General features: G+C 47.4%; 1 protein-coding gene across 1 annotated transcript in view; it reads left to right on the forward strand.

Moving 5' to 3' along the window:
* The first annotated feature begins 2,470 nt into the window (after window positions 1-2,470).
* LOC121596192 (protein bowel) overlaps window positions 2,471-24,678 on the forward strand; it is a 41,984-nt gene continuing 19,776 nt past the window's right edge. The window contains exons 1-2 of the mRNA XM_041920915.1: window positions 2,471-3,876; window positions 20,247-21,074. Of these exons, the coding sequence (XP_041776849.1) occupies window positions 20,260-21,074 (815 nt within the window). The 5' untranslated portion in view covers window positions 2,471-3,876; window positions 20,247-20,259. The remainder of the gene's footprint in view (window positions 3,877-20,246; window positions 21,075-24,678) is intronic.

Below are 24,678 nucleotides of genomic sequence, written 5' to 3' on the forward strand. Positions count from 1 at the left end.
TATTCTTGATCTACACGTCCCATAGTGCCGATCGGGCGAAAGATCCGGACAACGATCACACCGCACGTACAGCGCGGCCTGTCAGTGGGCTGAAAGAGCATTTTGTTTCGCATTCGTTCACCGTCCAGATGCTCTCCAACCCCTTCAACTCTCCAGTTCTTTCCTCTTCAGGACCCCACGAGTTCGTCGTCATGTCGCGCACAGTTCGCGTTTTGCGTTTAACGTTTTCTCCCTCACCACCCCTTGTTTTATTATTATTATTTCGGTCTTTGGTCAGACTTTGGCGTGGCTGGATAATTTTTTGCCTTAGATTATTTCACCGCCAGCGGGTTACCGGCTCTCCCCGGCTCTGCCGAATGTCGGGATAGCGTACATACATCTAGCAGATGCCGTCGTCTGCCCCGGCATTGTACTATTAGCGGTGAACTAGTGGCCGTAGCCCTTTTTGTGTGTGCCGGAGAGCCCGGGGAAGGAATTTACTACCAAACCTCCGCCTCCTACCCCGCTCTCCAAGGGCTCTGACAACTGTCCGAGCCTGGGAGGTGAGTGGTTTGATGCTTGCTGTACATGTTGAACGTTGGTCCTAAGGCTTTCGTCGGGCTGACGGCCACGGCAGTGCGGGTGGAACACATCATGCATTAGACGGGGCAGGGAATTCGGGAAGAAGGATGGCAAAAAGCGAAACAATTTCTCCCCTGTTTGGGCTAGGCTTCGAAAGGAGAGCAAGAGTTCACTAACCCAGGTCGGCGAGTGTATGTGCTATCGTTCGGGAACTCGTTTTAATGCGAGGCTGCTGCTGCTAATGCTGCTGGAGCTCCCGTGCGCCTGAACGTTGCGTGCATACTTGATCGCGATGTGCGTGTACGTAGATGTGGATTAGATCGGGGAGATGATCGTACGAATAAAATGTGGTATAAGTTTCCTTTTACACTTTTCTATTCAGCGAGAAATAGCGGGATGCTGGTAAGCTGCTCCATGGCGGATTAAAAGTGCATAGCAATGGCGATTGCTCTAATGAACATGGCAGGCTGATGGGTGTAATAAATGTCTTCCTGGAAGTAGCACAGAACATGATCAGGATTAGCTCTTTATTCATATTTCCCTTTGGTATAACATTATTTCTTTCCAAGACATTGCTTCCTGAACCTCTTACCTCTTTAAGACTTGAACAACCTTATAATACCTTACCACATTCTTGCACTCCCTTCTCCGATAAGATCTTGAGTGTCATGTCATCGGTGTACTTGGTCCGTTCGATAAGAACACTATCGCGCCACGCTGAAATGCTTCTAGTCCAGACAGTCCGCCAGGTCGCGCCGACAACCCGGTCCTATCTGTAAAAACACAACAGGGCAATTAAAATAAAACGGCGGCGGCACTGCTACTTCAACTGCAACTGCCGCGATATGGCGCGATTCCCCCGACATTCGTCAATGTTTGTCCTTTCCTTGCCCGTGCACGTGCACGTGTCCCCGGGTTTGCTCGATCACGAGCCAAACGGTGGCGGATTCGGTGATATCGTACGTACGGTGGCTCTTAATGTTATCAATTCCCTTCTCCCCTGTAGATGCATTTTAATGCAGTCACATTCTGGTGCATTCTCAGGAAGGCCTTTAAATGCATGTCTGCATTGATATTTGTGTATCGGGCTCGGGCATAAGGGCGCAAGATGCAACGACGTGAGGAAGAAGCTCACAATAGCCGCCACTTCTGGACAGTCCACAAGAGGAATGAACGCACACAGCCACACATACACGTACGAATAGACACTCTTTTACAGGGTTAGCTTTTAAGCTTAAGACGAAATTACAAACGCTCAAGACGGAACACAACTGCGAACGAATACACGCACACACACACACCAGCGGAAGATTCATTTGGACGAAGTAAAAAACCGGCTTTTCTTGTTTCTGCCGTGCCGAAGCACGGGATCTCGAGCGGGAGGGGTGAGTGTGTGTGTGTGTGTGTGTGTGTGTGTGTTTGTGTGCGTGAGCTTTCGACATTCTTTCGTCGGCGGCGAGGGTTCGCTAAGGGTTGAAGCACCTGCAACAATAGAGAAGGAAGGGTAAGAAGCACAGTGGGTTTTTTGGTAAAATGTTGTAGAGGAATTTAATTTATTTTTTTTTAATAAAATAATTAAAACAAAATCTTTTGCACTGTAATTCATTTTGTGAGAAATTGAGCCTCAAGAAAAAACATAAAATATTCCACAAAATGTTTGTTTTTCACAATTTTAAGTTGAATTTAATTTATAAAGTAATGAAACAGAAATCGTTATTTATCTTCAAAAAATGCTGAAAATTTTCCCCGGTAAATCATCCCTTCCGCTCACTGTGTAGAACGTTTCGCTGTGTGCGTTAAGCAAGGCAACCCCTAGCGGGCCTCGCGGTAGTGTGCGTGCGATCGGGCAAAGCTTAAGCGTCAAGGCGGGCTTGTTGTACAACAATACGATCAGGAAAGCGTTCGTTTGCTTCGAGATACCGTGGCCGCATGACGCTACGCACCTGTGCGCCGCCGTCGTCGTCGTACTTTGGAGAGAGGAGAATACGTGGACCGCCCGTACCGCGATCCGTTCGAACGTTCGACGCCGTGTACCGCTTCATCTTTTTCGTACGCCAGCGTGTGCGATCTTCGCGATCGTGAGCGCAAAATGCCGTCGGGTGAAGTGTGTTTCGACGAGTAAATTGCAAAAATCTTAAAGTGCTTTTGATTGAAAACAGAATTATTTGAAACAGAAGTTGATTGGTGAACAAGATAAATAAAAAGAGAAAAGTATAAAAAGTGAGTTTAGAAAACAGTGAACAAAACATAATAAATGGTTTTAATAATAAAAGTGAAGTAAGAAAAAAAAAACAAGTGAAACGGGGATAAGTGTAACAACCTGTTAAGTGCTGGTGACTTGCGTAGAGTTTTAACGGAAAGCCAAACAACCGTACAAAAGTGATTAGATGTGCAGAATCTAAGCAGGCAAACACAACACGTGCAAAGAAATAATACAAAAGGATAACGCAGCTTGCGCATTGTGCAGGAAGAAACGGTCCGAGATTAAAAAGTTAATCGCATTGTGCAGACCCGAGAGGGTGTGTGTTGAGCAGCAAAGAGGAAGCAAAGCAATGCAGCACTGCACTGCACAAAGTTGATGGGTTGATGGGCACAAAGGCAACAAACGAAATGTCGAAAGAATAACAAACAACCAACACCGACACACGGGAGGGCCAAGCATGGTCGGCATGGGAATGGTGCGGGCAGTGCAGTAAGCCTACCGAAGGGTCGTGCGAACGCCGTGCGAAGGTGAAAAGTGGTGACGGTGGATCTGTGTGTATGTGTGTCTTGGTGTGTGTTTGTGTGTGGCGCGCAGTACCGGGGATTAAAACTGCCAATGTCCGACTGGCTGCGGCCGCGGGAAAGCCGCTCAGGGATGCTGTAGCTGATATATGATACGCCTGTGCGCTGTGTGGTTCACCGTAGGCAAAGGGGTCTTTCAACCCGTGCGGGGGCCCATGGGGGTTAAGCTGCGCGATTTGTGCGACTCAAAAAGTCATCTCCCACCGAAAGCGAGATTGGTGTGTTTGTTTGTGCTGCCAGTTATTGTGTGTATGAGTATGTGAGTTTGGATAAGAAAAATATTCTTAAACGCGCAGTGAAATATCGAGAGAAAAGTCGATCAAACGAAGCCGCGAAGAATTCATTCTAAAAGTGAATCAGTGAACCCAGCAAGCAAACTGTGAATTTGTTGTGATTGGTTGCTTCAACGGTGCATTAATACAGCTGAGATTAATCCAGTACAAAACGGATAACCTCGAACGAGGTGTGAAAGTACGTCTGCAGCGGAAAGCAATTTCATCGGTATCTCAATCCGGGGCTAGGCCATCAGTGGTAAGTGTGTGACAAATTATCGTCCATTCCATTTTTATAAGGGTGTGGAATGCATAATCCAACCCGATCGTAGTCTCTAAAGCTCTGAATTGTTGTATTATGTAGCATATAAAAACGTTCCTACAAAGATTTTGTCGATCAAAGTTCAAGAAAATTCCCTTTTAAAAACATTTGAATGCAATTAAAGTAAGCAAAAGCACTTCCAATGGCTAATGGAACACACTAAATGCGGCAAAAACTGCGTTATGAATCGGTTGATCAATGAAAGTAAATCAATAGTAAATTTATGCTGCTCATCCTTATCCAACCGCTTACACTATGAAGCGATTTATATAATTCATATCCACTCTCTTCCGCCCGATCTCCTCTGGTGGAGTAAATTTACGATTAACGATAACTCATCTCACCACCATTTTCCGGTTCATCTGTAACTGTATGGCCATCGTTGTGGGCAGTCAAAAAGGGCAGTCAAACGGATGCAAACAGTTCACTTTACGCGTGTACGCATCGATGCATTTATGTAGCCCGGTTCATAAACATGGCTTTCGCTACTGCTTTTAATATTCACAGTCACGCGGAACGAGCGAAAACTCATCAATTATTGGCCTGCGATAGCGGGAGATAGTACAGATTGCTGTTTGGGAAAATATTGCAATCGATTTATCTTTAAAACCAATTAAAGCGTCTTGGGGAAGAGCTGTAGTGCGCTGTTCAAACAGTTTCCGATTTTATTGAATGTATATTTCAATTCTAGAAACGAATCAATAATACCATTCCCGAAAAAACAACTCCAAATACCTTCTGAACCGTCCACCTACACGTACATAAATATGATTTATAGTTTTCATTCATATTCAATTTTCCCTCGACTTTTTTTTCTGTGGGGGCCGGCTTTACTACGCTTACCGTAAGACTTCCGGGCATTAATACGTGACAAGTGGAAAAGGAAGGAAGCCACATGCACCCAAAACCCATCAACTGGTCGGGACTGGTAGCGCAAACGGATGCTACTTATCCGACAGCACGCTTAAAGCAGCTGCTCCCGCGTGTGTTTCCCTTTCGTGTAGCCCTCTTCCAGAGCGGCCTGCAAACGAAGGCGTCCGAACCAGTAAACCAGAGGCCTACACACCTTTATTTACAAAATGGACACAATTTCATTAGCATCGGAAAGCCATAACTCAAAACGAACTGTTTTTGGGGCTCGAAGTTGTTGAAGGCAACCAAAAAAAAATAATAATAATAAAAAGGAACAACACTTTGTGACACGTTGAAAGAAGCAGCACCATATTTTATTTTACACTTTTTGGTGCGTCGTATTGCGTTTTGCAAGTGAATGGAAACGAGTGCAACGAGAGCGCCGATGAGCGCCGTTCGGGTCATTGCGGTGCGGTGGCCCATTAAACACAGGAGAATGGATTCCGATTGGACGATTTTAAAACACTTTCTAAGTTGGCACCCCCTTCTGTACCCTAGAAAAAGGGAGCGTTTTGCAAAGCTAATTCCACTAATAAGCATCCATCAATGGGAACCTTTTTCCAAATAGGAATGAAGTAGGAAAAAAAACAAACGGAGCCTTCCCATTAATGCGAACTCGATTTGTTCGCCTAATCGAACGGAATTGATCATCTCCGCTCACATTTAAATATGTACAAGCTTCCTATCACTACTACCACCCAGCTAACGGTGGTCACCCCTTTACCATCTGCTCCTCACCAATCCCCCTTTCCCCACTGCGATGAGGCAGTAGTGGCGATTATTAATGACGTTTAAAGGCGTCGTTCGCTGTCGTGGCTTCTTTTCGATGTTTTTTTTTTGCCGCTGCCCCAGGTCGCTAGGTTGCTTGTTGCTCGAAAATGCCCGTCCGATCTCACGATCTTTCCTACGCGGTCATGATTCACGCAACGGCGAGCAGGGAGAAGAGTGAAGAGGGAGCGTCTGCGGAGGCACGGAATGGAATCGATTGGGAGACGAAACAATCATTTAATTTATTGAAAACGAATAAAGCTAACAATAAAAACGATCGTAACGTGCTGCGCTCCATCCGCGATCATGCTGCGTTTGTTGGGTTGGGAGGGATGTTTTTTTTTCTGTCTTGCCCTCTCTGCTCTGCCTTTTCCATCTCGCTCTTCGTTGCTGTCCTTGTTTCGTAGTGGCTGTTTGGTGAATGAGTATTGCGTTCGCTGGTACGAAGAAAAAACTATAATGTGAGCAATTTTTTACACATTTTATTAATTCTTTTACATTAAACAGTCGCTTCTACGCGTTTGTTGCAATCAAATCTATGACTTTTATTTAATTTTATGCAAAGCTTATTTCAATTTCTAACACTTGTGTGTTTCGTATTCCACATGGAGCTGGACACTCCTAGACCTAGACACGTTATGATTCCCTCATTCGCATACAAACAACTCATCCGGATTGAATCCGTTCAACAAAAACAGTCCCATTCATTCGAATGGTAACGGCCATATTTTACGCTTTTTTATTGCTTCGCCACCAGCTCTGGCGGGCGGTCCGCGTCTTCTTCCGAACCGGAAGTAAGCCTAAAACCAGTCAAAACATCGACTATCGAACGATATGAATGAATAAACAAAAAAAGGGCTAACCGTTTAACCTCCGGGCCGGGAATAAACGGGTAGCAAACCCAAAAATCGCTAATTTAATCAGCAGCAAAGTGCTCTCCTTCCACCTTCCCGATCCCCGTTTGGTTTCTGCATTTGGAACAGCTGCCCCGTTTGGAGGTTTTTTTTTTCATACCGTCATCATATTTTTTGTGTGTGGAATCTCTCATCTTGGGCGCAAACAGTGCAGCTTCTTTCCGAGCGAAGCTTTGCTTAGTTTTGGTGCGTCCTTTAATCATTTCGGACCTGTCAGTGAGCTCGTTTCTGCCTGCTCTGCAGTATTTCATTCGTTTTTTTGTGTCTGCTCTTGTATACACTTGTTTGTTTTTCGGTTGTGAAGACACTCTTTTTCACTCTCGGCGAACTAATTTACAGTGTTTGCTGTTGCTGCCCGGGCGTGGGAAACGGGGCCTGTAGCTCACACACATATTAATCCATCCATCTCCCGTCTGCAAGAGTCGTGTTGATGCAGCTGAGCTGTGGAAGCTACACGAAAAAGCACCTGCCCTCATGTGTCCAGACGACGCGAGTAGGGCGAGAGCTTCCGCAGCAAAAAAAGAAAAACGGAAAGCCGGAAAACTGGTAGCGTTTGCTGCTGCTGCTGCTGCTACCGTGCTTTCCGAGCTGTGCTTCTGTGCTGCGATGGTGTTGATACAGCAAACGTGCAAAGAAAACTTGCCAGCTCATTAAGAAATGGAAGTTTCTTTTCGCACCCCTGAGCTGCTCAGGCTGGCCCTCACTCGTTCGCTCACTTAGTTGATTAATTGCTGCAAAACGGGCAAATCGTTTGCTTCGCCGATCGATTGGGTTGTTGTTTTTATTGATTTTTAAACACACTCTTGCTCGCCAACGATTAACGACCTAACGGAAGCATGTTCGAGTGGCATTACTAGCCGCCCCTGCCCCGCCGAGCCAGCCACTTCGCTACACACATTAACTAATAGGCTTACGCGTTGCTCACCGAATGCGTGTGCAAATGAGCAGCAGCAGCAGCAGCACGGGAAAGGGTGTATTATTACTGTGTTGATTAAAAGCTTTTGCCTGTTTTCAAATTTTCCAAACCACCACAGTTCCACCTGCCCACCCGAAGCACACAAAAGCACCGGTGGAGCATCATTATCACGAGAACAAAAAACAAAAAAGATCCCATTGATGAGCCACATCGGCAAGAACGAACGCCCATTCCGTGGTTTTTGGGGTGGGTTTTGAGATTTTTCCCTCCACACAGCCATGGCCCCTCTTTGGATTGTGGCAGCATTAGAAACGGAAACGCCTACGCCAAAAAATAACAAAACAAAAAACCCAACAAAAGACCTACAGAAAATCCTAGACCACATCGGTCACACGAGAATCGAACTGTGAAGGGAGAAGCGGCAGAAAGCAATAACTATAATTTAACAGGCTCATAAAATTTATCATAAAATTATAAGAATTGAATTTGATTTAACAGGCCCTGTGGTCGCGCGTGTTTGCCTTTTGCGATTTCGGGGAAGGCACGGGAACCGGGGTCCGTTTGACTCCGCGCTGCTTTTGGTGGGATACACGGTGCACGACACACTTTCCATCCCGGGGATCGCTCTGCCCGTGCTGCAGCCCACTTGAGACGGGCTGCAGCAACGCTTGAAGCAGCCAGTGCAGCGACAGGTCCGAAGTCATTCCACGGTAGTCGAACACGGTCCAACATGTCCACCGAGCCGGAACGAAACTGCTTCTGACAGTGGCGAACCCGAGGGGAACGATGTGCACGACGACGACGACGACGACGACGACGACTTGCATGTCGCTGCCGACACTGCAGCAACTGACCAAAGCCGCCCTCCGTACCCGGTGTCCTTCTGCTCGACATGACTTCAGTCGGTGATGTCGCGCCGGCTGAAGCTTCTCGAGTGGAAATTTACGACCAAGTTGAGAGTCCCTTTCTTGCCTGTAGAAAGAATCGCCAGCGTGTGCTGGCTCATGTTTTATTCATCCCTGGAACACGCTTGGGTATGTGTTCGCGCTTCGCTCGCGTATGATTTACACGCATCGTCTCCGGGGGAAGGAGGGACAGGGTGATGCTTGTGTCGTTTCGCGCAGCACCTTTCCTGCGTTCCAGTGCTCGGGAAGCAGTCACCGTGGACACCTTCAATTTCAATGGTAATTTTAATTAATGGGAAGGGCGAAGGTGATGTTCAAGATGCAGCTGGGGCCTGCACGTTTGCAAAACGCCAGTAGCATCTGGCGTTCTCGCTCTGCATACGCTTTGATTTTTTTTTTTCGGAGGTTCTCAGTATCATTAGGTGCTAGTAAAGGTGTCTTGGTTTCGGAAGATGCAAAGAGCGAGAGGAAAAAGGACAAGTCACTAGAGCCATGCAATCAACCGAATCATACAACGCTACTATCAACTCCAATTAATCTCGCCCCGGCTGTAAATGTGGCCCTCAAATTAATCACCAATTTTTATGGCCAGCCCGGGCTATGAATAATGAATCGTACGCCGCAAGTGCGAGATGTCGCTGTGAGCTGTCAAAATTATCCAAAACCCTAAACAACCAAAACTCTTTTACGGCCCAGGCTCCAGCCGCGATCCATCCGCGCAGCATATCGATATCGAGCGATAGAGTTGCTGAGGACTGGATGCCTCTTTGCGTGCTGGTACGTGGCCATCAAACACAAACACACACACACACACCAAAAGAGATGGTACAATAAAAGCTTAATTTTGAGACTCTTTTTTGATTCTCCAAGACGCGGGGAAGAGATGTCCATCATTCCTAGCCAGTCAATGCCTCCCTCGCCTAACGAACGGGGTTTTTTTGATGGGCATGCGCCTATAAAACTCAAACCCCCCTTTTTCGGGAATGGAAAGCGCTTTAACCCCCGCTTCTTTGGGCCTCAGGTCATAAAGCGTTTGATTAGACCCAACGGCAAACGGTGTATGTGTGTTTGTGTGCGTGTGTCTGTGGGTTGATTTACAAAGTACACAACATTTAGACTTTCCTATCAAAACGGCTGTCGAACGGAACGAGCGAAGCAGAAACCACAATTTCGCTATCTTGTACCCTGACGCACTGCGCCGTAAATCCGGTGGCCATCATTTGGTGTGCGTAATTTTGTCGCCGTTACGAGTTACGCACAAAGCCCGCCAAAAGGTTAATGTTTTTTAATGTCCTCAAAACTTATCAGAAAAGCATTCCTGGGTAGCCATTCACCCTGTGCGATAAGATTCCCGGGGTTTGTTTTTCGGGAGGAGCGGTCACTTCACATTAACCAGACAGCTGGTTTTGATTTAAAGTCTGAATATCAAATTAGATCTATTCCGCCGGCCGCGATAGACCTGTTTGGCATTCCTAAGTAGTACAGAAATTTACGACCCCAAATACATAAAGATCTCCAATCTCTATGGCCATGTACGCGATCACCACACGCCGCAAGACACACACGCGGGAGAGCGATCTTGTGGCTTGGTACCCAAACCCCAACCAATTCTTACCCATCGTACCAAACGAGGTACAACAAGTGGCCTGTTCAGCTCAGGCGCGATCGCCCTGATACAAGCATCCGCACAGCAGACTGGCGCGACATTAAAAATGCATGCAATTCCTCCTACCGTTCGCCATTAAAATCACTTCACGTGGTCGTGGCCGTTTGCTTTCGCTCGCACTTTTCCACTGCTTCCCGTGCTGCTGCTGCCGCTGCTGTTGCTACCCATTGCGTGACGGTACCCACAGTCGCTGTGTCCGGGCGGGCTTCCCTTTCCCGCTAACGAGGGCGCGAAAGACTCATCAATGTTTGTAATTAAAACTTCACATTTTTGCCCTGCCCTTTGCCTCGGTCTCGACAAGCAGCACCGGCAGGAGGAAGTTAAGAACCGGCACAACAAGGGGTCTATAATTTTACGACGCTTCTTGCCGACGACGCGCAAACGCCCAACTCGGGGGCGTACAAAATCGAGCCACAGCCCGTCCTCTGACACACTCGTTGCCCTACGGCTCAGGGCTGCCCGAAAAGCAGAGGGTTTTCCTACTTTAATTTTTATGGCATCGTAAAATTATAAAAATTATACTGTTTTTCTTTAACGCGAGTCTTTGGTTCGGTGCGATCGAGGGCTTTAGGGGAATGGTGGAAAGTTTTCTTCACAAGTCCCAACCCGAAGGTGATGGAGTCTTTGAGATTGTTGTTACTTTGAACTAGTTTTCCTCCCCCTCAAGCGAGCCGGGTTCGGAGTTTCCTACGGGAACAAACTCTGTTGCTGATTGCTGGATTTTATGGTCACTCCTACACAACTCCCAGCTGTGCGACCTGCGCAGATATTGGAGATGCTTTTCCCCCTCGTCGAAACCGTTGGCGGAAGATGGCCGGAGGAACCTCCTCTTCCGTCTTCTGTGTGCTAGTTTAAATTAATTTATTTCCAAAACTATTAAATTATCGCCGCACGGTGCTGGATCCTGCAGAGTTGCGTGATTTGTAATAGAGCTTTTCCGTACCGCAACTACTACTTTGCTGTTGAGACCCTCTTCTGGACACTGCTGGGCAACTTGGAGCTTGGCGGGTGTGTTGAGATGTTTCATTTTGTAAGCACTTTGATATGTGGCTTTCCATCAAGCATTGCGTCTTGGTACCGTTAAAGAGCTTGTGGACGATCGACAGAGTGACGTAGAACGTTTTGAGATCTGAGAGAAGGAGAATCAACAACAGCAAAAAAGGAAGCTCATCGTGGACATTCAAACACGTACACCGTTCCCTGATCTGCTGCCTTCTGATGCTGTCAAATCTTCAAAGGGTAGTTGCTCCGAGGTTGCGCTTATCTTGATCCTGGTCTATTACACCAGCAGGGAGGATCACCGCGTCCGTGGGGGTTTGCCGTGATCGGAGGGAGTTGCTTTTCATCTTCCCCAAAACCTATCATTTGCCGACCAACTTTTCACCCACAATCGTCCCCACGGAGACGCAAAACAGGGCAAAAGAGGGCCTCGTTCACTCCTCACTCTGTATCGCTCCGTTCTCCGTGCTTTGCTGTTTGCTGCTCGGTTCGGTCGCTGGTCCGCATACCAATCAGGCGGTAATAAATTGAAAAAAAAAATGTTAAGATAACAATCAGTTTTATTTTACTTCTCCTCGGGCCCACCGTCATCCCACTGCTACAGCGTCCACCAAGCGCGTCAACGGCGCGTCCGTCCTATTGAGGCATAACACAAAGTATTTGGCCTCGGCAATGGTCGAAGAAGCAGCAGGAGCAGCAGCCACAGCAGCCACAGCAGCACCAGTGAAAAGAAGGCTACTCCCCGTGAGCCCTACCGAGAAGAGGCCGGGTGGAGACGGACCGCGCGGGCCTTGCTGCCGTAGGCATGCTGGCTCGTGATCGTTTTGTTCGATGTTTGGATACGTTGAACTTTTCGACTCTCTCGACTATTTCTGCTGACGCATTCTCGGGCTGCGCGCTCGTTGCTCGTCAACCAACGAACGGCCATGCTGATCGTGATCCTTCCTCAAGCTTGATCTTTCTCTAACGCAACATCCCACACCACGCTGCGAGCTCCGATTCTCTTCTCGCGCTCGCTCCACCTTTCAAACCGGTCCCGGGGCACAGCATCTTATCGGATCGAGCGCATCTAGCGCGCGCACCATAACAAATGCGCCTTCGTTACGTGCTTTTGCTTCGAGCGCTGGAGGAATTCTCCTTCTGGCCGCGCAACGCGCCGTCGAGGAATGGGACGACCAAAGCGGAATTACGAAAAGAATCTTCATGATCTCGACGACGAATCTTGAACTCTTGGAAGATTCGAAAACTCGGGCTGGTGGTGGGATTTAAATCGGATTGCCTCAGAGAGATAAAGTAGGGAATAGAAAGAGAGCGAGAGAGAGAGAGAGAGCAAGTGTGAATGAAGGGGGAAAAAACGCGGAAACAACAGAACCGAAAATATTTTAATTGTAATTTATGATTTTCCACCATGCGAATTAATTGTTTCGTTCGTACGTGCGTGCCTGTATGTGCTTTGAAAGTGTGATCTTCCTGAGATTGCGAGAGCAGAGAGTTGTTGCATGGTAATATTGAATTTAATTCTCAGCTTTGCAGGTTGCTGTGCAATCGTTGGAAGCCTTAATGACAGATATTCAATTAAAGCAGCAAGAGCGAAATCCGATTCTGCGAATTTAATTGTTTTTCGATTTCACATGGAATTTAAGCCCGGTAAAGCGATGGAACAATTAAGCGAATTTCGGTTCCGGATTTGGTTTCTTGTGTTTAAGATCAATATTTAATCGAATCCTGAGGACGAAATTGCATCCACAGCATAGGCAACACTTGAAACATTCGAAATAATAAAATAAACAATCAATGGACACCCGTCTCTAAAAGCTGGTAGTTAACTCCCGTGTAACTTGTCCAACATCGGGCTCGCTTCCGGATGCCATGTGTTAATCCATCAAAAAACGCCACCCGTCCAACGGTCGATTTAATGTCGCTCGAGGGTGAGTTATGAGTCTGCTGTCGAACGGCTGCTGCCAACCGTTTCGCTGACGGACAGTAACCGTCCCAAGAGCAAGTCACAAAAACAAGGCAGTAGTCAGTGGCTACGTTTTGTACTGCCAAAAACAGAGCTCGTTGTCTCGAACGCCCCGAGCACCGTTCATTTACTGTCGTTCGCCAAGGTCTGCACTGCCAGCGTTCCGGCAGCGTCTGCGAGTGGGATTTTACCGCCATCGCGGCACATTAAAAGTCGCCCCGATGTGTGTGGAGTGCCAATTTTGGGCTCAGAGTTTTTGGGGTGACGGTGAGGACACTGGAGAGGGAGAGTTTGGCGGACAATGTGGTCTACTTCGGGAGAGGTATCAGAAGCTCTTAAAAAGTAGCACAATATGATGGTGGACCTTCGCGAGTAAGTGCAATCACTTGGAAGAAGATTGGAATGGGAGAAGTTGGGTCAAATATCGGCCACCTTCGTTGGGTCCTTGGACCGTGGTTGCTTCGAGGCAGACTTAAGAAGCCGTAAAGAACCTCTGTTTTTGGAGAACAATGTCTAGAGGTACAATCACTTTCGGTAAGCTCCAATAGTTACGTACCACCCAGAATAGCATTTTAAAGTAGATTTGAATATGTTTCATGAAACCTTCAATATCCAGAATTCCAGAAGCGAAATAAACTCCAGCAAACACTTGTTCCAGCTTACTGGATGCTAACAAAGTACAACTCGTTAAGAGAAACAACATTGGAGGTCTCTGTAGAATGTTGCATCGGCTCAAACAAACACAAACATAATGTTTAAATTTAATGTGACTGACTGGCCACCAGTGAATTGCTTTAAGGCCTTGCGTTAGCTGTGAGAGGTTCGTTTTGATGGCATCAAATTACCAAACGATTCCCGAGAGAGAAAGAGAGCCCGAGAAACCCCAAAGAGCAAAACACATCAAATACAAAACGGCCCAACATTGTTGTTCGATCGAGAAGTAGCGTTTTACTTGATGGATTGATGCGGACGAGAACTTCTTCCATCCTTAAGGGAATGAAGTCATCAAAACCGGGGGACTTGGGAGAAACAGCCTGTCGAGATGAATCGATGCCATTGTTTCCTGGCACCGATACTCGCAAGCCAAGACTGCTGCTACCCTGCGGTGTAATAAATCGTGGTTTCGTGGTTTAGCTTATGCTTTCAAAAAGGGTTTCTCGAGCAAAGGGGAAAGGGTTTGGAGAAGCTTTTTGTGTGCTCACTCCGAGTGACATCATAAATTTTTGCACGGAGAGCCTTTGGTTGCACCAAGCAGTGCCAGGAACAGAGAGACAGAGAGAGGGAAGCAAAGGATTGTTTATTATTTAGTTGAGCCTGTTGCACCACAACAACAACGGACACAGGCTTGTGTGGTATTAGAAATTTGTAGCCCGAGTTATCGGTTTCGGGTTTGCACAACTACTTCAGGGAGGTTTGCTTTATGGTTGACCGATTGATCAACCGATCGCATAGCTCACCTTACAGTTGAAGTTGAAAATCGTTTCACGAGCCATTTTGGAAGTGATTTTTCAACAGCTCTTACGTTGCTTGCGGTTTCCCGGTGCTCCAAGTGAAAGTTTCTTTTTTCTGTCAAAGATGAGACGGAAGACCATTTGTACCACACACAAACACACTCAGGACCGTAATCTTGTGCGGTTTTTCGAATTGATGCTATAAATACAAAATATTGGTCATAAAATCGCCATTACTCGGTTGTGGCGAAAAAATCTCTCACTTCGCGTTGCAATTAAACTAAAGGAAAGCTCTACACCTCGATAGCCCTTTTCTTCATTCTCACACTGATACCTGCCCTGTGCCGTAGGGGCCACAGGTTCATGCCGCCTTTTTCCGCCTGAGCCTGATTGGCTCACCAAACACACTCAGACACACACAGACAGAGCGAGAGACCTCCGATGAGAGGTCACAGTTAAAACCTGACGAACGAACCGAACGCTTGATGCAGGCAAATGATGAAAAACGAAAAGAAACACCTTACCACCAGATGGTGCCGCTCGGGGTGCGGGGGGATCGAAATTCCTGTCCCGTCTTCCGAAATCACCACCATGGGTAGGACCACCAGGAGAGTCCCCCACTCCCACCGAGGGCTGGCAAATGTACAATCAGTTTGATTGAATCGCGCCGCGATCGCGCGCGTTGGAGCTGCGTTGATTTATCGAAATCTCCAGATCCATGGCCAAGAACCGTCCGTCTTCAGCCAGCGAGCCAGATGGTGAGCCTGGCGGCGAGGCGATGGGGATGAACCGTGGCCCAAGACGATCAAATCATCGTGCACCATAAATCACGCGAAAAGAGGCGAGCGAAGAATGCTGTGCCAGGCAGGCGCATCTCCCCCACGAAACGATCTTGCGGGTGAGGTTTATTTTCCAAATCTAATTTGATGCGATGGCGGTGCCGCGATCGGTTTGATAAAATTAAGATCCGATCAGCAGCGCAACAGGTTTGGGAGAGGTCCTATTAGACGCTTTTTTTTGGGGGGTAGTAAATATTATGCGCTAACGCTTAGGCTGCAAATTCTTTGAAGCTAAGCGCTCGTTTTAATTACTTACAGCTGAAGAAGAGGGAGCAAACAAAAAGCCCGCCATTTTGCTCACAGCACGTCACCTGAAATCTGACGCGTGTGAATTGTGTCTACGAGAATGAGAAAACAGCAAAAAAAATTAACCCATCTACAAGCTTGATCAGCAATTAGGTTAACGTGCTGAAACTGAAACATTCCAATTCCACTCCCGTCACTCATTATCTGCGACAACCGCGTGCTGCCGTATGTGAACAGTGAAGGGGTAGAAGAAGTAGAAAAAAATGCTTCTAATCTCGCCCGCGTCAGCCATGGCCTGGAATTATGTTGATACACACGCATAAGTTTTTGCTTGCCTTTCGTCTTCATCGGCAGCCCGCAAGAGACGCGCTCTCCTTGGAAGCGCTTCGGAAGAGGAACAAATCAGATCCCATCAGAGCACGTACGACAAGACTTAGCAGCAGCAGCAGCGGACAAAAAAAAACGAACGTCCCAACCTGTGATGAACGTAAATGAGTTCATTTCAGTCAAGTGTCATAAAAATAAGATAAAAAGTAGCAAAAGCGGAAGACCCTATAGCCAACCCAAACAACTCGGTGGATCAGTCGGAGCAGCAAAAAACACAACGAACTAAGAAAAAAATATGTGCGTTCCGATGAATCGTTAAGATGGGGCAAACTGTTTCGGTGCCGTTTCGCAGTTGTGCCATTTTTACGAGCCTGTTGACGGCAGGGGGCCCACCGTAGCCTTAATTTTCGTATCTGTTTTGAGTATGATTTTGTTTTGGCAGGTTTGTGAGAAACGATATGGTGGTGCTTTTGTTGGGGCTGTTGTAGAAGATGATTTGACAGGATATTGTTTTAAATTTGGGTTGACGTTTGTACACTAAAAATGCTTTCAATTTGATAATTTATACTCCACTTTGTACACACTTTAAATAAAATATACAAATATTGTGTTTTACAAGATATAACTATCTTCCAGAAGCAGTTACGTATTTCCTAACCTCCTTGGGAGATCCCATTCCGCCGCAAACCAACAACTTGCACAACAGTTTACTGGACTGATGAAAAATTTAAACCCATGTCATAAAATATTTACCAACATCGGGCAAGCTCTTGCTCATCCAGGGAATTTTACAAAACTTCTGTACTCCTCGGGCCAACAATCACCGGCAATGGTTACAAAAGGGGTTAGTTTTTCTTTCTTTTTTTTTGGTTGGTGACAGCTTCTGCTATTGCACCACGCTTATTTGCACTCGCAGCAGCATTCTAATCGGAGTACAACGGCAGCCAACCCAGTGGCATCGTTATCAACGCCGACACCGTGAGCAAACACTGGCACGGTAACGCTTCCCAGCCCAAGCTCAAACCCCAGCGCTGGAGGTGTTCAAATAAGATAAGAAAAGCACACGAGAGTCCACACAGACACACAGAGACAGACCCATCGTTTGTGCAGGGGAGAGAACAAAATGTAGGCCAACCAGAGAGTGGAGAAGGGGGGGGGGGGTGTTGTGTGGTTGCACATTGCACATACACACTGCTTTGGGTGCTTTTTCTCACTCTCTCTCTCGTGGTGTAATACACGTACGATCCTCTCCAACGTGTACCAGGTGCATTGGAGTGTGTGTTGGTGTGTATTTCTTCCAACAGTTTTCCAGTTTCCACTTTATCGAATGCGGGCTAGAACATGAGGCTGCCCCCCCCCCCCCCCCCCCCCCCCCGACACAAATGGTCCGGAATCATGTTTGACCACGGGTGCCAAGAAATGATCCGATTCGAGTTTCAGGCCATAGCCTTTTTCATTTCGGTTTGTTCTGCCTCGGTGTGCCCCGAGCATGATGTGTGCTGCATTGTGTGTGATGGAAAGTGCATCGCCAAATGGGTTCTACTGCACTGAAATTGAGCGTTCGAAGTGCAATTGTAGCACCCGTAAGTGGCACCACATTTTCATTCTTTCTTTTCCACGGTCTTTCCCCCCGTTCTGTAGAAGCTTACACGCATGGTTGGATGGGTTTTAGAACACGTTTGTTAGACTTTATTGCAAACTTAGCATGTTACTCTTTCTTTCCATTCTCCAATTTGCCCCTTTTTGCTTAATGAAAATCCCCATTTCCACGAACACACACACACACCTGACCCACAGTGCATTCGCTTTAACCCGTTTTCGGTGGCGCGCCTTATCTGGAGGGAATACATTTTAATAAATAAATAATGAAATGAGAAATTTCTCGCCTCACTTACAATCACGCGTGTGTCGGTCGGGGCCATTGCCACTGGAAGCAGCGATCTGCTACTACGTGCTTACTTACACACCCCGGGTGGGCCCCAAACCGCCCGGCCGGTGCTGAATGAAAATGAAGAAAAATGCATGTTGGGGCCGGTGCTGCCGCTTTTCGCGGTCACCTTCCACCCAAGCACCCCCAAAAGCAGGCAAAAAATGCGAAGCGACACATGAAAACACGTTACACGTCTCACGGTTGAGCTGGGAAATGATTTATCGGAAGATTTGGGTAGCAAAAGTAGCCCGGAGAAGAGGGCAAAGCAAGTGACGCTACCCTAGTTGGGTTTCTTTTTCGTGGGGCGTTGTGTTGGCGTTGTTTTGCTGTTGTCTTTTTGTTGCCTTATTACTAATTACTAATTCATTCGGGGATTTGGCGACCCCGTGCGGGCGTGTCGGCATGCCATGTACCGAGGTGTTGGCCGTAAATTTGTTTCCATTTTTATTTTCCTCCCTTCGTATCGTTGCCCTCTCTCTATCCCTCTCGCTATCTTCTTTTTTCATTTGCTACTGTTGCTTCTAACAACACACCACACACATGCACAAGTGGCACACAAGTGAGGAGATAGAGGATGATGTATGAAAAATATGCACCAAATCCTCCTACCATCGGCGTCCGAGTGGGCGATAGAGAGTCCGGTAGTCATGGAGCCCGGTGTTGGCTGTAGTTACTTTGCGCGAGCGTTAATGAGGCGTGAGGTAGCTAACAGGTTGATTTATACGACCAGCGCGGCCCCCGGCTCCCAACCGGCGTTTGGCGGGGGCCATTTTCTTCGTTCCGGTGTTGACGGCACACTCTCTCACACACACACACATACTTGAGCCCACTCACACACTTTTGCCCCTTTTCCCCTTTATTGGATGGGTTGTTTGGTAATTAAAGATTTTAATTTAACTACCGAACAACGGCTTGTACTTGATAGTTTGAACAAGTTGTGTTAGCGTGTTTTGTTTCCCCCTTTTCCTTTTGTTTCTCGTTTGATTTCGAAAGCTTCCGTGTTGGATGGCAGTGTTTGCCTGCAGCAAGTACAATGTCATGTTTCCAACGCTTTATGGATGCATTCATTATAAAGCTAATTTATTTCTATATGCCGTAGCGTGTCGGTAAGGAGTTTTGCTGCAATGTGTGGTGCCGTGACCAGGATTGGCATTATTTAAATTGCTCTTGCTGCTTCATGCAATAGCTTGATTGCTCTACTTTTTTTGCTAATATCAATTTATCACTCCTAACACACTATTTGACGTTTGCACTCGTTGGTGCCGTGACCAGGATCCTCTTATTTTATTAATGTTTCTCTATCGCAAAAAAACTGCGTTTCATTTCGTTCGCTCGTGTTTGCACGTGGATTTAGTTTCGTCGTATATGCGCAGTGGGTTGGTTTGGTGCGTTGGAACACTTAAACGTACGTACACAATCCTCCCACCCTCGACTTGGCTCGGCTCAGTAGGATTGGGTCACGTTTTGTTTGCACACCCCTTAGCCCTGTGTGCCCTGGCAGCGCGATGTAGTTCTTTAATTCTTTCCCAATTTTCTCGCTGCCTTCTTGCTTACTGGAGATGAGTGTGTGTGTGTGTGTGTGTGTGTGTATGTGTATGCATATGGAACAAAAACACATCACACCGAAAACATTCCACAACAGCCCTGTAGCAGTCCCTATATGCTTTATGGTGCTACAGCGTTAGATTGCATGTGTCTGGGCCTGGTGTGGCCCTTGCCTTGTTGTGCTTTCTTTCTTCCTCCGTCCGTTTTTTTTGTCTCTCCCTTCGCTCTTGAGTCGATTGTTTACTTACACTCTTTCTCTCGCTGAAAGCTTATCAACCTCGCCAGCAGAGCAGCACCAGGCAGCGGAGTGTGTGCATGAGTAGGGGAAAAAAGGACGAACCGTGGCAGAGAAAATGTTTACGTTTGGCCAAAATATATATTCAACCGGACACGCACCAGACAAGCAGGGCGGGCGGGGCCCAAAAGCAACAATCTTGCCTCAGAACCTCGGCCGGTGGCAGGAGGCAAAGAACGAAGACCAATATTTGTTCAGAACCCCCGAAGGCAACAGAGCGCATGTTAGTGTGTGCGCTGGCGGCTGGCTGCGAGGTTGCTGACGAAAAATGCAAACGAAACACCCCGAATCTCCCGTGACCCGTGTTGCTGGCCAACAACAACAGCAGCATGAAAAGAGAAAGAGAGAGAGAGAAAAAAGCGAGAGAAGCCTTCAATAAATCATTGGCCGCGATCGTACCACGCCCGGCCGAAACGCCTATATGTGTTTGAGGTGTACGTTAGCCAAAATGATATCTTCCTCATGCATCGAAGGGGGTTTGCAACGGGTTCGTTGAGACCTGTATATCTCTATTTCGAGGCCTTAGCTAAAAGTATCCTTTCAGGTCGTTTTTTAACCGTTTATTCATTTTGTATTTCACGCTGGTTCAGTTTCTAATTTTTATTCCCGTTTTTTCTTGTTTCTTCTCCAGACGCGCCACCAAAATGCCCACCGAAGGCCCAACGCTGGACGACCGCGGTCTCGCGACACTGTCCCGATCGTCGCGCATCGATCAATTCCTCGCCGGCAACGGTGGCCCGCCAACCTCACCCACCATCCGTGGCTCGTCGGGCGGTTCCGGCAGTGGCAGTGCCCGAACGCCGTCCTCCTCCTCGAGCGGATACGAAAGCCAGCTGGCCTTTCAGCATCACATGATGGCGTCCGGGGGTGGTCCGCCACAGCACCATGGACGGGAAAGCTCAGCCTTTGTTCCGGTGCTACCGTCCCGAGCGCTTCGACCCAGCCTCTATCCGGGCGTGCTGGAAGGCCCGCCGGACGGCCTGTCCAAGGAAGGTGTCCCAAAGCGTGGCTCTAGCTACGAACTGATGGCCATGATGGCCGACAAGCGCAAGGAGCTCGCGCTAAGGGAAGCGGCAGCCGCCGCCATGCTACTTCCACGCCCCGGCGGTCCACCGGTACAGTCCCCTTCCGGCATTTATCCACCGCCGGGAGCATTCCTTGGCGGTCCGGGACCATCGCCCACGTCCGCCGGTACGTTCACGTTCCCACCGGCCGGCGTAGGCCTTTACCCACCGGGCGTCCCACCCGGCATGCATGCCGGGCTCGATCGAAGACTGCTGCGTGCGCCCGGGCGCGCCTCCCGGCCCAAGAAACAGTTCATCTGCAAGTTCTGCAACCGCCAGTTCACCAAATCGTACAACCTGCTCATCCACGAGCGGACGCACACGGACGAGCGCCCGTACTCGTGTGACATCTGTCTGAAGGCGTTCCGAAGGCAGGATCATCTACGCGATCACAGGTAGGACAAGTTTTCACGTTAAGTGTAATTTGAATTTCTCTGCTTCTTTGCGAGGCTAAAACTAAGGCCCTCCTCAAGGGCAGCAACACTTTAAGCGGGAACCGTCTCACTGAAGGCTTTTCGCGTGCTCAAACCGCCAATTACGCTTTATCAATTTTGTTCCCTTCAAAAACACGCTCCTCCTAACTTCTAACGATCGATCCCTCCGCGTATCCTTTTTCCACGTTCGGGATCATTATCTTTTGCGTGTCCTCGAGCACACACAAAAAAACTGATTTTACGATGATTTATCTGATCCTTCCCAGAAACAAAGAGAAAAAAAAAAAACGCACAGCCCCACGAGAACCCGTGGGATCGATCGCCGTCCCGGTTGAGTGTTTCGTGTTGTAATGTATTCTTAAGCAGTTTTAAAACAGAGCTCTTTTAATGTACCGCTCCAAGCGGTTGGCAAAACTGGAGGGCCCCTAGTTGGGAAGCTTTCTCACGCCAAAACGGCCAACCGGGGCGTCTTGTCTAAATCGCGTGCCTAGACCGAGCGGCTTGGCTGGTAATTGTTCCGGCAGCGGCCCGGCCCCGGCGACTTGCGTGTGCTTGCTCGTGTAAATGTCACTGTGATTTGCGTTTCTGTAACTCATCGTTTTACCTCCAACCCCCAGCAGGGACGTGACAGGAAGTGACGTACGTGTGTGATTCGCACGCAAACGCAAATCGAGCGCAAAGGGGCCGTCTGTGCGGGTTCGTGGTTTTAATTGTACGCCAGATTGCGTGCCTATTTGGTTCGGGTCGGTTCCCCAGGCTGTGGTTAGAGTTTGTGTCGGGAAACACGGAAAACATCATGTTAAAGGTAGCATGCGTTTTTGGGACGGTTGCGGTCACGAACGATAGGGTTGTGATTTATAGCGCTGGAAGCGTTTGCAATAATAGGTTGCCCGCTTGTAGATCGGTGCTGTTGCTGTTGATCGTACATTATAATAATTGCTAATTATTCAAGCTTGCTCATGCCGGTAGCTTATTGCAAGCGCATTTTAAAGCTCCTTTTTCTTTAGCAAAGCAATTAATTCAACCTGAAACCAATCCCATTTTCCACCATCTTGGGAACATTGCACTCTAGCAGATAAATATTTGCACAATTACTACTCCGAGCGAGTACGTACGAATGCGGGAACACCATTTCGTATGTGGAAACCAAGCATAAACGCAAACCAGAACAAACATTGGCCACAAACATTGGTAGCCAGTGAGGGGAGACGAAAAGCGAGACAAAACCTCAATTGCAGCATGCACCGGAAGTGCGGAAGCAAACAAAAGCAAGCGAAACGGTTGCAATTGTGTTGAAATTAAACGCGTTAGGGCGCGCGAGGAGTGGGAAAACCGTTCAAGAAGAAGGAATCGTACAAAAAAAGGCTCTCATTGCGCTTCTGTAATTAACGGAGCGTTTATGTACACACACAGACACACACACAAGCAATTTAAGTGCATCTTGCTTCCACAAAAAAAAACAGAACAAGAACAGCCAAAGAAGAGATACTAAATTGATCGAAAAAGAGTGCAAAAATAAAACATGGAATAAATTGTGGCTCGGTTGGATGGTTTGCCTTTCTTCCTTCTTGTTTTTTTTTGTGGTGTGTGTGTTCGTAAAATGGCGCTGCCAACCCATCACCGATCACGTCCCGATCCTTATCTTCCGGTGGAAGTGCTGCGCCGAAGGAGTGGAAACACAGAAATTAGCGTAACAACAGGTGGTTACGGTTGCATTTCTGTTCGGCACGATGGTCCGGCTCTTCCGTTCCGGTTTTGATGGTTTGCAATTGTTTCATTCCTGCTTGCCCGTTTGTTTTCCCCCCCTATGCCCGATGGCACGAAACTGGACGCGATCGGGACGCGATGGATATTCTTCTCACGTTCCGGGCAGGAATAGAACTGGCTATGGAAGGGCGTTTGCAAGCCTTTCTGCGTGTGCAATGGTGTAACGATCGATTTTGCAATAATTTCGCTCCATTTCCGTTGGCCGGGCCGGAGTGCCGGGTTCCGGTTGGTTGAGATCGATTGTGGGAAGAAAAACACATTCTGATGCTGATTGAGGTTTGAAGAAAAAGGAATAAAGTGCTATTTTTTCCAGTGAATAAAAGGGGCGGTGGATTTGAATTATCTCGTACCTTAAGCCTAATTTAATTCACACTTTGCTCGAATGCTGCTCCGTTCTGAGTGCCGAGGCAAAGGAGAAGATGGTGTAATCGTGTCATAAGCGAAGCAGCCGTAGGAGCAGAAACAGTTGCCGACATTTAATTGAAACTGTCGCTCATTATCAAACCCATTTACTTTGCTCCATGCACGTCAACATTGCATTAAGTGTTGCCAATTAATGTTGCGAACTAAAAAACATGCACCGAAAAATGCACCTGATCAACCGAGTTGCACCATGCACGTAAGTGTGTTTGTGTGAGTTCAAAGTGAAACATTGCATTGGGGGGTTTTTTTTTTAAGCCACTTTGGAAACTTTTAGCAATTTCGCCTCTCGACTTTCATCCCAGCGCTGACTTTAATTGAGTTTTGCAACGGGATATCCACTCCTCGCAGGATCCACACACACTACATCCTGCCTGCTCATTAATATGCAAATGGGCAGTCGCCCCAGGGAGGCAAACGGAGCGAGGCGAGCGTAAAGCGAGCAAAAAAAAAACACAATGACGACACCATCACGTCCGGTGCAGGATGCGTTTGAGTTTAGCATACACAACCAAAGAGAGAGAAAAAAGCAACAACTCACCACCATCACCCCAAAAAAAAGCAGCTTTATTGCACCAGCATGCACTGGCGTGCTGCATGTTGCACAGTGTAGCGAGACACTGCACTGCTCTTATCGGAGTTAATTTATCAAGCGTTTACCGCCCGAAGGAAGCAAGCGGCCAACAAACGCCGCCAAGTGAACGGGAATCGAAAATCGCACCTCCGTTTTTTTTTTCGTAAAGTCAGCTCAGAGTGTTTTTGTTCTTTTCACTTGCCACGATACAGGATCCTCTCTGTACGCAGGATATTCGCAAGAAGTGAGAGTAAATTATATAGTGGCCTTGTTGTTGCATTTTTTTTATTTTATTTTTTTTTGGGAAGAACAATCGACAACGATTCTATCAGGAGCCGGCTTTACTCTGCCAGTTGCCAGTGTGTGTCTTGGGCAATTAATTACTTTGAAATAAAACTTACCATTATGCGTTTCGTCGTGACTTTCGGGAGGACCTGTCTTTGACGGGGGGAAAGGCGGTTGTGGTATTAAGTTCCGTTAATTAAAACATGAAATATTGCATTCAATTAAGCATTAAAAGTGTCTCAATATTTTACCCAGAGGCTGGATGAAACGGTGCGTGTGGAGAAATAATTGCCAATTTTTGGAGTCACGTTTAGCTTGCTCCTTTTTTCTTTGAGCTAAGTTCTTTTTTTTAACAAATTATGTAAAACGAGTCTTTTGAAAGGTTCTTTTGTATGCAACAAGTAAGTAATAATTTGTACGAAGTGGCTTTTTAGTGTGAATTTGATGCAGATTGCATACCAACAGGCGTTTTCAAAGTGAATAAATTCCCCCATTACTAAAAGTCACCGAAAGCAGTGA

The sequence above is a fragment of the Anopheles merus genome, chromosome 3R, assembly GCF_017562075.2.
Source record: "Anopheles merus strain MAF chromosome 3R, AmerM5.1, whole genome shotgun sequence".
NCBI classification, from domain to species: domain Eukaryota; kingdom Metazoa; phylum Arthropoda; class Insecta; order Diptera; family Culicidae; genus Anopheles; species Anopheles merus.